This window comes from Rhipicephalus microplus, chromosome 6 (genome assembly GCF_043290135.1).
Source record: "Rhipicephalus microplus isolate Deutch F79 chromosome 6, USDA_Rmic, whole genome shotgun sequence".
Taxonomy (NCBI): Eukaryota; Metazoa; Arthropoda; class Arachnida; order Ixodida; family Ixodidae; genus Rhipicephalus; species Rhipicephalus microplus.
The window spans coordinates 98530827-98544528 of NC_134705.1; the positions used below are offsets into that span (position 1 = coordinate 98530827).

Sequence of the window (13702 nt, forward strand, 5' to 3'; positions counted from 1 at the left end):
CAAATCGGCACTGACGTTAAAAAAAAAATTGGTAAATTACTCTCTCTCAGCCAGTGGTACTTTTTTACCTAATTAAAGATTTGTCCGTGTAATTGTTCAAGCTTTGGGTCAATTACACTACAGCGAGCATTTTGCAACTCTTACCGAGTGCAACTGTACTTCTACAGGGCCACATACATATGTTATTTGGCGACATGCTAACTCTAAGAGAAGACAGAACGTACAGCTTGTATAACATACACAAGTCAGTGCTACTACCTCCAGTTATACGAGCCTATCATAGTTTAGAAAAAACATCACGAGTATCTTTACTAGAGCAAGCCACTTCAAAATGCACGTGAAGTGAGCCAGCAGATGCGTAGGAAACATACGTGACACGTTCATGCGCCCGAAAGCAGCCATCTGAAATCCAAAGGTGTTGCACTTGAGCACACTCGGGAGAGCTCCTTGGTAGGTCGAAGCACCACTAACTTAACTTGCCCAATGAGAGTGCAAACTGATTTCTTGGTATATTTTTAGTAAGTCATGATCATCACTTTGTATATATATATTTTCTTATTCACTCCCCCTCTTGTCACACAACTTGCGTGGCGGCTACTACTACTACTACTACTAATGTGAAACTATATGCCTTTTACAAGAGACACTGATGTAAGAGACAAGAGATGCCAGTCTGCCTACAATAAAATAAGTGTTGATAAGAGAATGCATACGTGGTACCCTGCTTATAAGAGACACCTCATATAAAGACAAGAACTACTTCCTGGTGCATGTCTCTTATAAAGGGGTTCAACTGTACTACTACTAATACTGCTACTAATATTACTACTACTACTATAACTACTACTCTGACGATGGCCCAAGGTTAACTAACAGCTCTCCTGTCGAACAGTTCTACCCACCTTGAGCATTTGTGACATGAGGTCGCGTGAGATAGCCTCGACGAGGCGCAGCGCCCTCTGGATGGGGTACTTGGTCGACCGGATTTTACGCAGGTGGGAGAAGATGCCGTGCAGGGCAAGCCGTATGCGGTCCAGGTCGGTGGCCGCCAGCAGGTCGTTGAGGGGAAAGTCCTTCATCAGGGGGTTGTAGTCGTTGACCGTGGCCAGCGCTTGCTTGAGCCCTGTGTCCGTGTCAAAGCTGACCGTGGCGTGAAAGCGCTTGCCCTTCTTCAGCAGGTCTAGGGTGAGGGCCACCTCAAGACTCTCGCGCTTCTCCTGGATGCGAAGCAGGGCCCGCTCCAGGTTGAGCCAGAAGCTGATCTCCTGCAGGGCCGTGCCAGACGACGGATCTCGATCCAGCTTGGTCACCTGTTCCGCGATTAAGAAAAAAACAAGAGGATAAGAACACTCAATTGTGAACGCTCAAGTGAAGGGATAAGAACGCTCAATTCGATAAGGGATAGATGAGCGCAACAGCAAACACTGGTTCTTAACGTATGAGCATAAATAAAAGCTACCACAGCACCAAGTACGAAGATGCAGGAATTCTAGAGAAACCAGATCCACGAAACAGGCCCAGACCAATATTTTTCAAGCCTCAGAAACGATTTCGGACAAGTAAGGTGCCTGCAAAAGAACAATGCAGGAAGAATTATTTAAAAAGTTCGTACAAGTTAAACACTTCGACAAGTTCACTTGTCAGAACACTGGCTCCACTGACATGACTTGTTCAACAGATTCTTAGTGCTATAAGTGCAGGTATTACATGCACCATGCTCTCCTTCCCCAACTGTACTAAAATGGTATAAAAAAAAAGGAACATGTCACTGGCAAAACCTCGCTTACAATGTTCCATTCAATTTCTACAGAATGCCCGCAGCAGCATGTGTGCACGCCACACCCATTTTCTGTCGTAAATGCACAGCACGTACCTTCTGGATCTCTCGTATCCATCGGTTGACACCATTCTGTAGCTGGTTGAGGAAGCTGGAATCCTCGGTGCGGTCACCGAAATCTGCAGCCGTGGCCCGGCGCCCCTCTTCGGCGCAGCGCTTGATGGTGCTTGCAACTAGTGGGTGCACCACCAGCGTAATCTCTGGAATGTCAATGTTCTGTTGCAGGTGCAGCAGGCCCATCTCAAGCTCCGCTATCTTCTTCTCCACAGTGGGAGCCATCTTGTCTCCATCCCTGTATTACAAAACGGTGAAGGTGTGTTGAATGAACCAGTTTCCATACGGCAGTGTATGTGCTCCTAATATGTCTGACAATGTTTTCATTTTTGTTGCAGCATGTTTACACATCACATTGCCAGAAGTGTTGCACCAGATACGCTGCAGCAGACACGTGCGAAGTCACAGGCAAGAATGGACAAAAATTGAAATGATGATAAGGTTTAATGCTTCAATAGATTATGAGTCATACTGTAATCGAGAATCTGAATGGATTACTTTCGACTAGGCTTGTGCGAATAGTGAATTTTAGGTTCAAAGCGAATAGTGATTTTGGTTGAAAGATTTCGAATCGAATTCGAATAGTATATATGACAACTAAAAAAAATCGACATATTTATTATGACCTAACTAACCTGCACAATATTTTTTATTTAAAACTTTTTATTTAAAATAAGGCCTCTATGCAAGTATTTTTTTTTATATACTTAAAGCACATAGGCCCTCTTAACAAGCTTTTATGCTTAACAAAATGATGAGTCAATTTGAGCATAATATGTTAATTTAAAGGAGCCCTGCAACACTTTTTCAAGTAATAGCAATGGAATGCATTCACTAAAGAAGCTTATTGCCTCATGAATTCACTCTCCCAAAATTTTCACAATCTGTCCAGTACGTGTGAAGTTGCCAAGATTCGTCGCCCGCAGCAATTGCATCCTCTCTTCTTGTTCCGACGAAAATGTTGGAAGCTAAGCAGGAAGGGATGGCATGGGGAAACGTGCACCTCTTGACCTTGAGCCCTTTTCCGCTATTTCTTTTTTTCTTCCAATACGTGGCTCTTCAGTGCGATTGCACACGTACGCATGGACAAGTGGCAGCTTTCTGTGGCGGGCATAGTAACAACAAGCGCGCCATGCTCAAATCAGCCAGTGGCTGAAACTATGGGTGTGACGCGCTATAACACTTAGTTCGCACGTTCGCCTGCACGTTCTCGGTAGGCTTGATCACTGATCGGCAGCATTTTCTGACTATACTCAAAAAGTGTTAAAGGGCCCCTTTAAAATTGAAGTGGAGCTTCGCAGCAGAGCAGATTCCTCCTAGACAGGTGCTTTCACGGCTTAGCGTACCCACACTGCAGTGAAACCACTTTTACAGGCGATTACATGCAGATTGACATGCGCATTTGCTTATTCGTTCAGGCCTATTTGTTTATTGCGAATACTTTGAAATTTTCAATATATTAAATTCGAATCGAAGTGAATTCAAATACTCTACTATTCGTTCAAATATTCGAAGCATTACAATATTCACACAAGCTTACTTTTGAAAACCTGGAACACTTTAATGTGCCCCAAAAGCCTGGTGTTCATAAATACTAAGCTTTCACAATGCCTAAACACAACTGCAGTACCAGCAAGCAAACCCACAAGCTCGGACTGAACCATAGCTAAGGCAATTATGCCATTTATTACTAACGAATCCAAACAAAGCAACATAATAGCAAATTAACTGGTACACTAAGCATGCAAGTGAAAGGCTGGGCTATATACTAATACTTTGATATAACAAACATGGATATAAAGAATTACCAGTTGTAATGAACTAAATGAAGAACAGTTGCAATAGAAACTAATAAACATTTATAACGACTTTTCAGATATAATGAAGTCACTTTTGTGCCAGATGTGAGATTGTTTTAATGAGATTCGAGAGTACTGTTTTACGATCACTTGTGCTGCTGACAAAAGCAAAAGGCTGTTTCAAGAAATCACCATCATGAGCTTCTCTGAATCTACTCCCAAACACAGGTCTCTCTTAGCAAATTCCCATTACCGCTGTATTGTGCTCGTTGACATGTGCTTAGGCCAATTTTACCAATTTTGTCATGCCTTCAATTCTTCTGCGACCCCTCATTACATGTCCTCTTCTAAGCACTGATCCCAAAACTCTGAATGGAACACAGCCAAGATGAGACAATCACTACAATGCCCCAAGATATATTCTAGCAAACTAGTAACTACCGTAATTAATAATAGAGTTTAATGTCTCAAAACCATGACAATTATGAGGCACAACAGTCAAGGGGTTTGCAGAATTCTACAGCCTGAGGTTTTTAATACAGATGTTAATTTTTAGTGAAGGTGTTTTTAGAACTCCGAGTTCATCGAAAAGTGGCCACCATGGCCAGAATTTAAGTACGCAACGTTTGGTTAAGGAGTTTAGGTGCTATAACCCCTACACCACCGCAACATGCAACTAATAACCACAGCCAGCCTAATCAACAACCACCTCAACCGAGCTCACCTTTCAGCTCGTCCTGTCTCCTTGACGTATGACTTGAAGTAAGGTGCCACGGCACTGCTGACATACGAGTGGAGTGTCTCGTAAGGCGAGGCATCGTTCAGGTTCATCACCCGCAACTGGGAAGGAACCTTCTTGTCGGCCTCAATGACTGCATACTTCTTGATGATGACCAAGCTGTAAAGAGGCAAGAAAGATACGAATTTTAACAGCTAGAACTTTCCTGAATAAAGCAACGTTAACAAAAGCTAGTATTATATATCTCACTTACAGACTGACTGCACATAGCCACTTTCAATAAGCACGCAACCTTCAATGCTTTATAACACCAGCCCTATACAATTTAGCCAACTCGCAGGAGTAGCTCAATTATTCGTGCTCATAAGAGGTATACATTCGCGTAAAGCTTGGTTTTTCATGTCTTGTCCATAAAAAAAAAATATATATAATTTATGTAGTAACTGAGAAAAAGCATTTGACACATTAAAACTTACTGAATTTCAAACTTGAATTTTACAATCCCACCTCATGCTTTAGAACATTATTCCTAATTCAAATTTTTATCTTTTGTTTCTTTGGTAAATACTTCGTGAAGCAGAATTACAGAGATGTATCGCAAGGCAATTCAACATTGTGAACTGCATCTTACAAAACCTGACATCCACTTTCTGTCACAACTCCTGTTCATGACTATGCAACCAGAAGTTCGACCTATTTCAACATAGATTCCATTCTTTGAACGTCGTGAGCTTGTAAAATAAAACTACAGCACGCCGCTAGAGGGTTTTTTTTTTTTTCCACTCTGCTTGCACAGATTCACGACATTGCAAAGTGAGCCCTTATGAAGAGCTCAAGTCAAATTTCAAAGACGCTCCCATACCAAACGTGACCATATCGACTCACCTGTTGATTTTGGGATTCGTGAAGTGAACCTCGCTGGATATAGTGTATGTGACAGTCTCCTCCTCAACATCACCGCCACCCTCACCAACGAGTTCCTCATCTAAAAAAATAAATTGATTGTCAGCTCTGGTCATAGAAGTGCTCCTGGATTCACTCCTGCTTATCTTTTAAAGCAAGATCATCATACATCTGACTTAATAGCATGGACCAAGAAAGAAGGAAAGTATCAAAGCTGAACAGAAACCACTAGTGATTGATGGGCTGATGTGTAACGAATGAGTCTCCGCGTATGGTTTTCAAGCTAATTTAGAGGCCAGTAAGTGATGGAGCAAGGCCAAGTAAGCTTTGTGCAGTACACAATATAAAGGAAGGCTTATGAACATTCACAAGCTCTGTGCGCTTTTCCTGTTCCCTCGCGCCACAGTTCAGCCGATGCAAGTTTGCTATTTACGCAAACATTCCTCATCGTTGCAGGCTTTCATTTTCGTATTCCTAACCGATGTGCTAAAACAATAAAAAAACATCAGCTGTGAAGACATGCACACAGGTGAAGGAAAACAGACAATGCGAATGCATTGTTCTTTACCTCCACTTGTGCCGAGGCTACAGTAATATCTACCAATTAGCTCAATTTTTTTCCGATTGAAAGTGGCAACTGAGCAGATTCTGAAACCACTAAAATTTCAACAGAGAGGCTAAGCACTTTGCACTCGCACATTTTCACTCCTTGGCACATAACCACAGAAGGATTGTGCACTTGATAAAAGGCACCGTCGTAAAGCTAATACAGCATGCAGCCGGCGGTGACTACAAAAACTTCGACTATTCTTGAACTTGATTTCCAAGAGTTGAACGTGATAGCTTAATTGCCAGCCTGGCTGGCTTCGGTTCTCAGTGCATGCCTCAACCGTGCCCCGAGGAAACGAACATTTGTGGGTGCAACACTGGCTGTTTCAAGCTATCCTGGAATGTCTACAGCAAGTACAGATAAGTGCCCACTGCGCAACCGTCATTCCTTTGGTGAATCGGCGAAGGGTGTGCTACGCATCTGTAAGGCAACAATCGAACCCACGCAGCTTCTCACTTCGTCGATGCTTTTGCTGCTATTGTGATGAAGCACGCCTGAGCGCTTTGCAACGGCTGGGCCTCTAAAACAGCCACTCGTTCTGCAATTCACATTTTGAAGCCCTGGCAAGATTCTACGCTTCTTGCATGCAATGTTACGTGCACTTCCGAGACTCTTTTCACTACATAGTAGTAATAGTAGTACTTGGGGTTTTATGTCCCAAAACCACAGTATGATTACGAGAGGCGGTGTAGTGGGAGGGCTCTGGAAATTCCGACACTTTGGTGTTCTTTAACAGGCACCAACATCTTCCACCACATTACATTCATATCGTGTTCCTTTCTTTTTTTTTTTTGAAGCAGTTTCAAGCAATAGCGTGGCTCAGTGGTAGAACCCCTAATTGTTATACAGACAGCCTGGATTCGATTCTCACTCAAACAAGATATTTTTACTATTTAAGTCATTTGCAGCTTCCTAATTTTCCACTCGACAAACACTGAAGCCGCAATTTGCAGGAATTGTGCTCTCCAACACTGTTGCATTAAAAGTAATGTTGACAACAAGAAACAAAGACCCCTTCCTCATTCAAAATTATTTCAAGGGTTGTTGTAACTTTCGCCTGCATGCAGTTCTTTCTATAATTTTTAATGTCAAGGCTTTCTTGAGAAGTCAAGTGAAGTTTTCTTTCTCTTCTTGACACTACACATGTTGTTTACTTACAGAAACTCTCAATTTCCTACAGTTGAGCGCTTATTGTAACAACCAATCCAGTTTACATCACACTGTTATCAAATAACAAATCCGCAAACAGTTACATGAGGCATGCCACTAACTACACGGTACAGCTTGGGTAGTACAGCTTGGGTAGTAACATACCTCCAGAAAGAAAATTAAATACAAACAATTGGTTATATCAGGATTCAGGACTCGCAGATCTGCTAGCTGTCTATTCGTATGCCACAAAGAGTGCTAGGACTTCTGACAATCAAAGTAGAAGCGCCAGTACTGCAATTTTAAAGCAGGCATCTACTATCGATGCGGGCTACCTTGTTCTATTGTATTGCGACATGCATTGTAAAGCACGTGAGCATTGCAATGCAACGTGTACAATGGATCGGCTAAAATGCACAGGAGAATATGGTGTTCCTTCATGTTATAAGAAAAAAATAACATATGGTCCCTAAGATGAGTTTTTATAAAGCCATTGCTATTATGCAAATAACTGTTGAAACATTCAACTCTGGATTAAAACGTCCTCAATTTAATTATGAGGCATGCGGTTATGTTAAAGACTAGATTAGTATTTGCCATCACGGTATTTTTACCGGGTGCCTAAACATGTGTATTTTTTTTTTCTCATTCCGATAGCGTCGGAATAAGGTGCAGTCGCCGTTGGCGACAATCGAACATGCACCATCTTGGGCTTATTTTCTGCCGACGACAAACTTTGCATCCGCTAACCACCAAACAAAACTACTTCGCGAGTATTTTTTTTATTTTTCTGTAAGACGAGCGCGTTTATTCGTCCCTAAAACTTGCAGCGCACGGAGTCTATGCCGCGATTGCGCTTCCCAGCACAAATGCGCAGTTTCAAGCTTCACCGCAGTGCACATGAGTGCGCACAAGTTCACTACAAACGGCGTCATAAAGGAGTTGACTCCCCCAACACCCAGACAGGCTGCTTCCCAGACACCCAAATCAAATCGGCGGGGTATAGACGGAGAGAGAACAGCGAAATCGGTTTTCTCATTCATTTATAACCGGTTCTGACGGCCTCCCTGCATAAAAGGCACGCCTACTCCGACCATGATCTTGGCATCGGAGCAAAGAGAAAAGACGAATGAATGAAAAGTGACAGCACGCAATTCGATTACGTGCCAATCAAGACACCTCGACCACGGAGCGTTCTTGTAGAGCAAAGAGCAGCGGAGACGAAACCGTTACACGTTCCACGTCGACGGGCAAGCTTTAGGCTTAACCCCACCCGAGAATCGTGTAGCCGGTCGCGCTCTCACCCTTGCTGGACGACCGCTGCACGAGCAGTGTCTTGACCTGAGGATCCGCGATGAACTTGCGCAGGACCTCGAGGTTAGCCTTGTCGCCGAGAGCCGTGTCGAGCGACGGGTGCAGGACTTCGTCCTCTTCGAGAAGCACCGGTACCACGCGACGGAGGTACTTGACGAGCGAGCCGACATCGGCCAGCTCGACATCTTCGGAGGGGGCGACGGGCGGTGCTGCGCCTTCGGCGGTCTCTGCCGCCATTCTTACACGATGGAAAGGTCGCCGGTGTCTCGATCACGGCGATGCCGCGAGCATGATCGGAGATACGGTGCACGCGACAGATGTGACACCCACCATCCGCCGATCAACCGCGGGAAGTCGGCGAATGCGAAACCACAAACCTGCGTGGAACATTAGTATGCGTCATAGTTCAGAATATGTAGCTTTTGCAGCGCTTATTACTTGCTGTGGAGAAAATATAAACAAAACCAAAATTGCATTACCTTTAAGATTACCAACGTGTAAAAAGCCTCTGAGGATATGTATGTACCAAGGAGGATACATAAAACTTGCTGGAGTAGAAGGGGCGCTGTGCGAGTGAAGCCAGCCGCCGCCATCTTGCCAGTGGCAAAAATCGTGCTCAGCGCCATCGCGAGCTGCTGATTTCGTCCGTTCTTATTTCACCTTGTCGGCATGTGAAGACAAATGGTTTACAATGGTGGCCTCTTGCGTCGTTCACGGATGTGCCAACAGGTTGCAAAAAGGTTGTGGCCTCATATTCCACCTGTATGTACACGAAAACATTTTCAACATAGCCATTCCGCGCTCGTTACTAAAGGGAGCTATAGCTGACGCGATCTAAGCGTGCAAAACATAACAGTCCGGATTTGTTTTACAGGTTTCCTAGAGATCCCGTAACGCGGAGCCTCTGGGAGTGGGCCGTTCGCCGTGAGAAGTCGAATGCGAAAGACTGAGATCACTTCGCTCTGTGCACTTCGCGCCAGAGTGCTTTGACCACCTCTTTGACATTGAAGGGAAGCATGTGAAATGGGGTTATGAAGTGGCATTGAAGGCACTTCAACGTGAAGAAGGGTTTTGGCTCGGAAACAAACTTACGAAAGTCCACGTCCAACGGGAAAAGCAAGAAAATGAAGGTATGATATGCTGTACAACTGATCGGGTGCCTCAGTTGCCGACGCTTTGGACTTCTGCGAACAAAAGCTAAAGCTGCCACAATTCGAGGGTGCCAGCACAAGATCTACGTTTATTAGAACTTTTGATCGCTTGTTTGACATCTTAAACTCCAGTAACCCGCTGGCAAGGTCGTACAAAGCGCCCCTTCGGCAGGGGAACGAAGCATTGTAGAAGTCGTTTTTTGCGGAGACTCGAGCGTACATAAACGGGCTGAGAGATCCGGCAGTGACAGAAGGACTGAAAAAAAAAACGGATTCATTGGTTTTTAGATACGCATGGCAAGCACGGAAAGATTGTTTGACAGACTTGTCAGCCAGGGTCAGCTGAAATACTTACTGACACACAAACTCAGTCCAGACTATGCCGAAAACTTCGAGTCGAGAGCGCAGCGACGGCCAGACGTACATCACCATACTCTCAGATTCGCAAGAGGCGTGCCGGCTATTCACGAAAGGCCGCCTCCCATTAAACATTTGCAAATTTTTAGGCGGCGAATTGAGCAACACTTATAGGTTGGTCTGGTGCCCTGGACATGCAGGCCTAGAGGGTAACGAGAGGGCGGACGCTCTAGCTCGAGCGCTCACGAACCGAGCGGAGCAGCAGCCTTTCTCGCTGTTGCCACCACCCAGCAACGACGGCTTTCGCGAGGAGGAGGAAAACGACCCGGCTCGGATGGCTCCGCGAGAGCTTCTTGCTCACCAGCGATACACGCGGCAGAAATATGGCGCCCCCCACAAATCTCTTAAAGGGGAAGACGCCATAGACCTCCGTAAAATTCAAACGGGAGTTTATCCAAATTTATTACGACTGCACAAAATTCATCCAACTTTGTATGGGCGCGATTGTCCGTGGTGTCGCGACTCGCCACCGACCCTTTACCATATCTCGTGGAGTTGTGCTAAACGGCCAAATGAACTTGATCGCTTACAGCGTATGTATAGAATGGAAAACTCTTGGGAGCAATGGGAGGCACTCCTCGCTAGCTCGGACCCGGAGGTGCAACTAGCACTCCTGGACCACGTCCGGCAGGCGGCGCAAGCCAGTGGAGCCTTGGACATGGGGCCCCACCCATCTAGCTCCTAAACCCCTTCTTTTTCAACCCAATAAAGTTATTTCTCTCTCTCTCTCTCTTTGAATCAATACGTGGATGAGGCGGCCATAACAACAACCCAACAGCTTCGCAGTTTATGGACGCATACAAGCGTCTATTGGTTCCGACGGAAGTCACGTCTTCAAGTTCTGGACACTGCTCCAAAGACTTTCTCTCTGTATTCAATGCAACGACTCCTGCAGCCATGGTAGATCCAAGAAGCAATCTCACTGACATGCGCAAGGCCCCAGTCCTGCAGCCCGATGACCACGACAATACGCATCGCATTGACTAGCCCGAAAGCTTTTCTGTGTTTGTCGGTTCCGTCCCAGTGAACCACTAATATCCTGTCAACATAAAAGTAAGATCCATACGTCTACGTCTATCGATAACATCTAGTCGACATCCGCCTAATGTGCCATCCTTACAGTCTAGAGAGCCCACGTAATATTAACGTCGTATGCACTTCTCTCTAACCCCTGTCACACGGGCACTTAAAAGTCTTTTAAGTAAGCGGTCTTTTTCCGAAAAGGAGTTCCTGACAGCAGACACACGGCACAGAGCGAACTCCTTTTCAGAAGCGGTCTTTTTCGTAAACGGCGTTCGTCGATCTCTTTTACGGCTCTGAATGAGTAGCCTCGAAACCAGTGGGCGCCAGCAATTTTCGAGTGGTGGGAAAAAAAGAGCGAATGCTTATTTTTCTGTCACCAAAACTCTTTGTAAAAACCAGTTTCATATCCTGCAGAAGGTGTAAGGAACTCTTTTTAATGGTTACTTCCTTTTCTACTCTCGTAAGCAGCTACAACGCGTCGGCAATATCACGTGGTGACGCTCGGTCTTGCGCTGCTTTATCCTCTCCTTGGCGGCTTTTCTCTTCTCCTACACGTCACAAATGATGTTGCACATACGTGCTCTCAACATCAAATGCATCGCAGAACTTTCTGTTTTCCAAAACTGCTTTAGTTGACGTTTAGAATCATAAATATATATTGGCACGTAAAATCTAGAAAGTGCTTGAAGATAAATCAACATGTGATGTTCAAGCGTGCGTAAAGCATACACTTACATGCGCGAGGAGCTAAAGCACGCAAACGACCATAAAATTAACATGCGCGGCATTATAGTGCTGTCGTACATGATAGCGCGACATCATGCACCGCTACGGTGCTTTCAAGTGTGAAGCACTTTAGAGGCCTGGGCTGTCGTTACTTGGTGTAACGCAAGCAAAACCACATCGAAAATAGAAAAAGATGAAGCAAGTGAGAAATAGAAATAAATGGAAAAGAAATAAATAAGAAGAAAAATAGGAAGGGCAAGAGGATTAAAAACATAGAGGAGAAATAAAGACAGCAAAAACTGAAAAAAAATGAGAGAGAGGAGGAAAGGAAGCTCGAAAGAAGGACTTTTTTCCTAGCCCCGCACTTCCTTAAGGCTTGCTATGTATACATAGTTTTGTGTGCTCGAGACCTGTGCTCCCACTACAGTCTGGCTCTTAGCTGGTGTGCTACACTTTTAAAGGCATCAACATTGTGAGGCTGGCCTTAAATTTGTCGTCTGACAGCAATCCGGCCAGCCTCGCCCCAGTTTTCTAGTGGTTAAGGTACTCGGCTGCTGACCCGCAGGTCGCGGGTTCGAATCCCGGCAGCTGCTGCATTTTCAATGCAGGCAAAAATGCTGTAGGTAGCGTGCTAGGAGTTAGGAGCACATTAAGGAACCTCAGGTGGTCGAAATTTCCGAAGCCCTCCACTACGGCGTCTCTCGATCATATTCATATGGTGGTTTTGGGACGTTAAACCACACATATCAATAGATCTGGCTAGCTTCACGCCCTCGATCCTTCCTATAAAGTAAAGCTGAGCGGCAATGAGCAAGGCTGCCATGGGACCGCTGTTCTAACACACCAACTACATGCGATAAAAGTGCGAAGAGCATGAAAAACCTTTTATTTACTATATGAAAATGTCTATGTATATCTATTGAATGTCCATTCAGTGTCCATGTGCAACGTGCCTGCAACCTTACTCACCTGATTTTTCATAGTTGAGGGTACATCTAATCTTCGTAATTTGGATTTTTATGGATATCTAAGAGACATTTACAATGTCCATGAGAAACATATCATGAATGTCTACACTATATTTGTGGTTCACTGGGGTGGTGCCATACATAGCAGGCTTCATTGTTCGAAAGGTCGAACTGCAACTACCTGTGAAGAGTGCATAGCAGCCATGCACTCAGATGAGCTGATACCTTTAATTAAATATAAGATGCGAGGTGGTCTTGTTTCACCGTCGCGAGATGTCATTAGCCTCGATCTGTAAATAATTCGAGGAATGAGGCGGCTACAGGCTGAATGTGATTCCATCACAACGGTGCAGTCAAGAGCAAAATACCTCATCCTGAAAGTTCTATGAGCTTCCTCCGAGAAAAACTGGTTCCACAAACTAGAGCAGCACGTCCTAGACTTTAATACGCTTGATAATCAGGTTTACAGTTTGTGCAGGCAAACCGCCGAACAATACGTAAAAGTGAGGATACAACACATGATGAAGGAAAAAAAAACTGAGAATCGGTCAAAAGTAAGGTGGGACCACTTTTGACAAGGGCAATAATTTTCAACCACCAGTAGGGCACCTATGTTTTCGATGATGTGTTTGCTTTAGGCATCGCTATTTGATGCATATGCACTTTAATTGAGTTCTCTACATGCCACTTGGCTGCGTACAAGTCGCAATAAACATTTACAACCAGAATTACTTGTTTTCGTAGCTTTATATAAACACACGAGTCACTTCACCCGCAGCGCGATGAAGCATAAATTTGCAGCGCTCGGCTCTTTTCTGCCACTGGCAACATGGCCGCCGCACGCTCGGTGCGGCTTCACTATCTCCCGTAGCAGCGCATAGGCGGCTTCCACTCCAGCCAGTTTTATGTATCCTCCTCGGTAAGTACTAATAAGCATACTAATAACCAGGACAAATGTTATACGTAATAATCATATTCTTCAAGGTAATAACCATAAAGTTTTGTGGTAATA

General features: G+C 44.6%; 1 protein-coding gene across 2 annotated transcripts in view; it reads right to left on the reverse strand.

Annotated features, from left to right (window-relative positions):
- Dhc64C (dynein heavy chain, cytoplasmic) overlaps positions 1-8767 on the reverse strand; it is a 188630-nt gene extending 179863 nt beyond the window's left edge. For both annotated transcript variants that reach the window (XM_075866271.1, XM_037418917.2), the window contains exons 1-5: positions 8396-8767; positions 5315-5414; positions 4415-4588; positions 1874-2129; positions 903-1310 (exon numbers count right to left, since the gene is read on the reverse strand). In XM_075866271.1, coding sequence (XP_075722386.1) covers positions 903-1310; positions 1874-2129; positions 4415-4588; positions 5315-5414; positions 8396-8642 — 1185 coding nt within the window. In that variant the 5' untranslated portion in view covers positions 8643-8767. The remainder of the gene's footprint in view (positions 1-902; positions 1311-1873; positions 2130-4414; positions 4589-5314; positions 5415-8395) is intronic.
- Positions 8768-13702: the final 4935 nt, after the last annotated feature.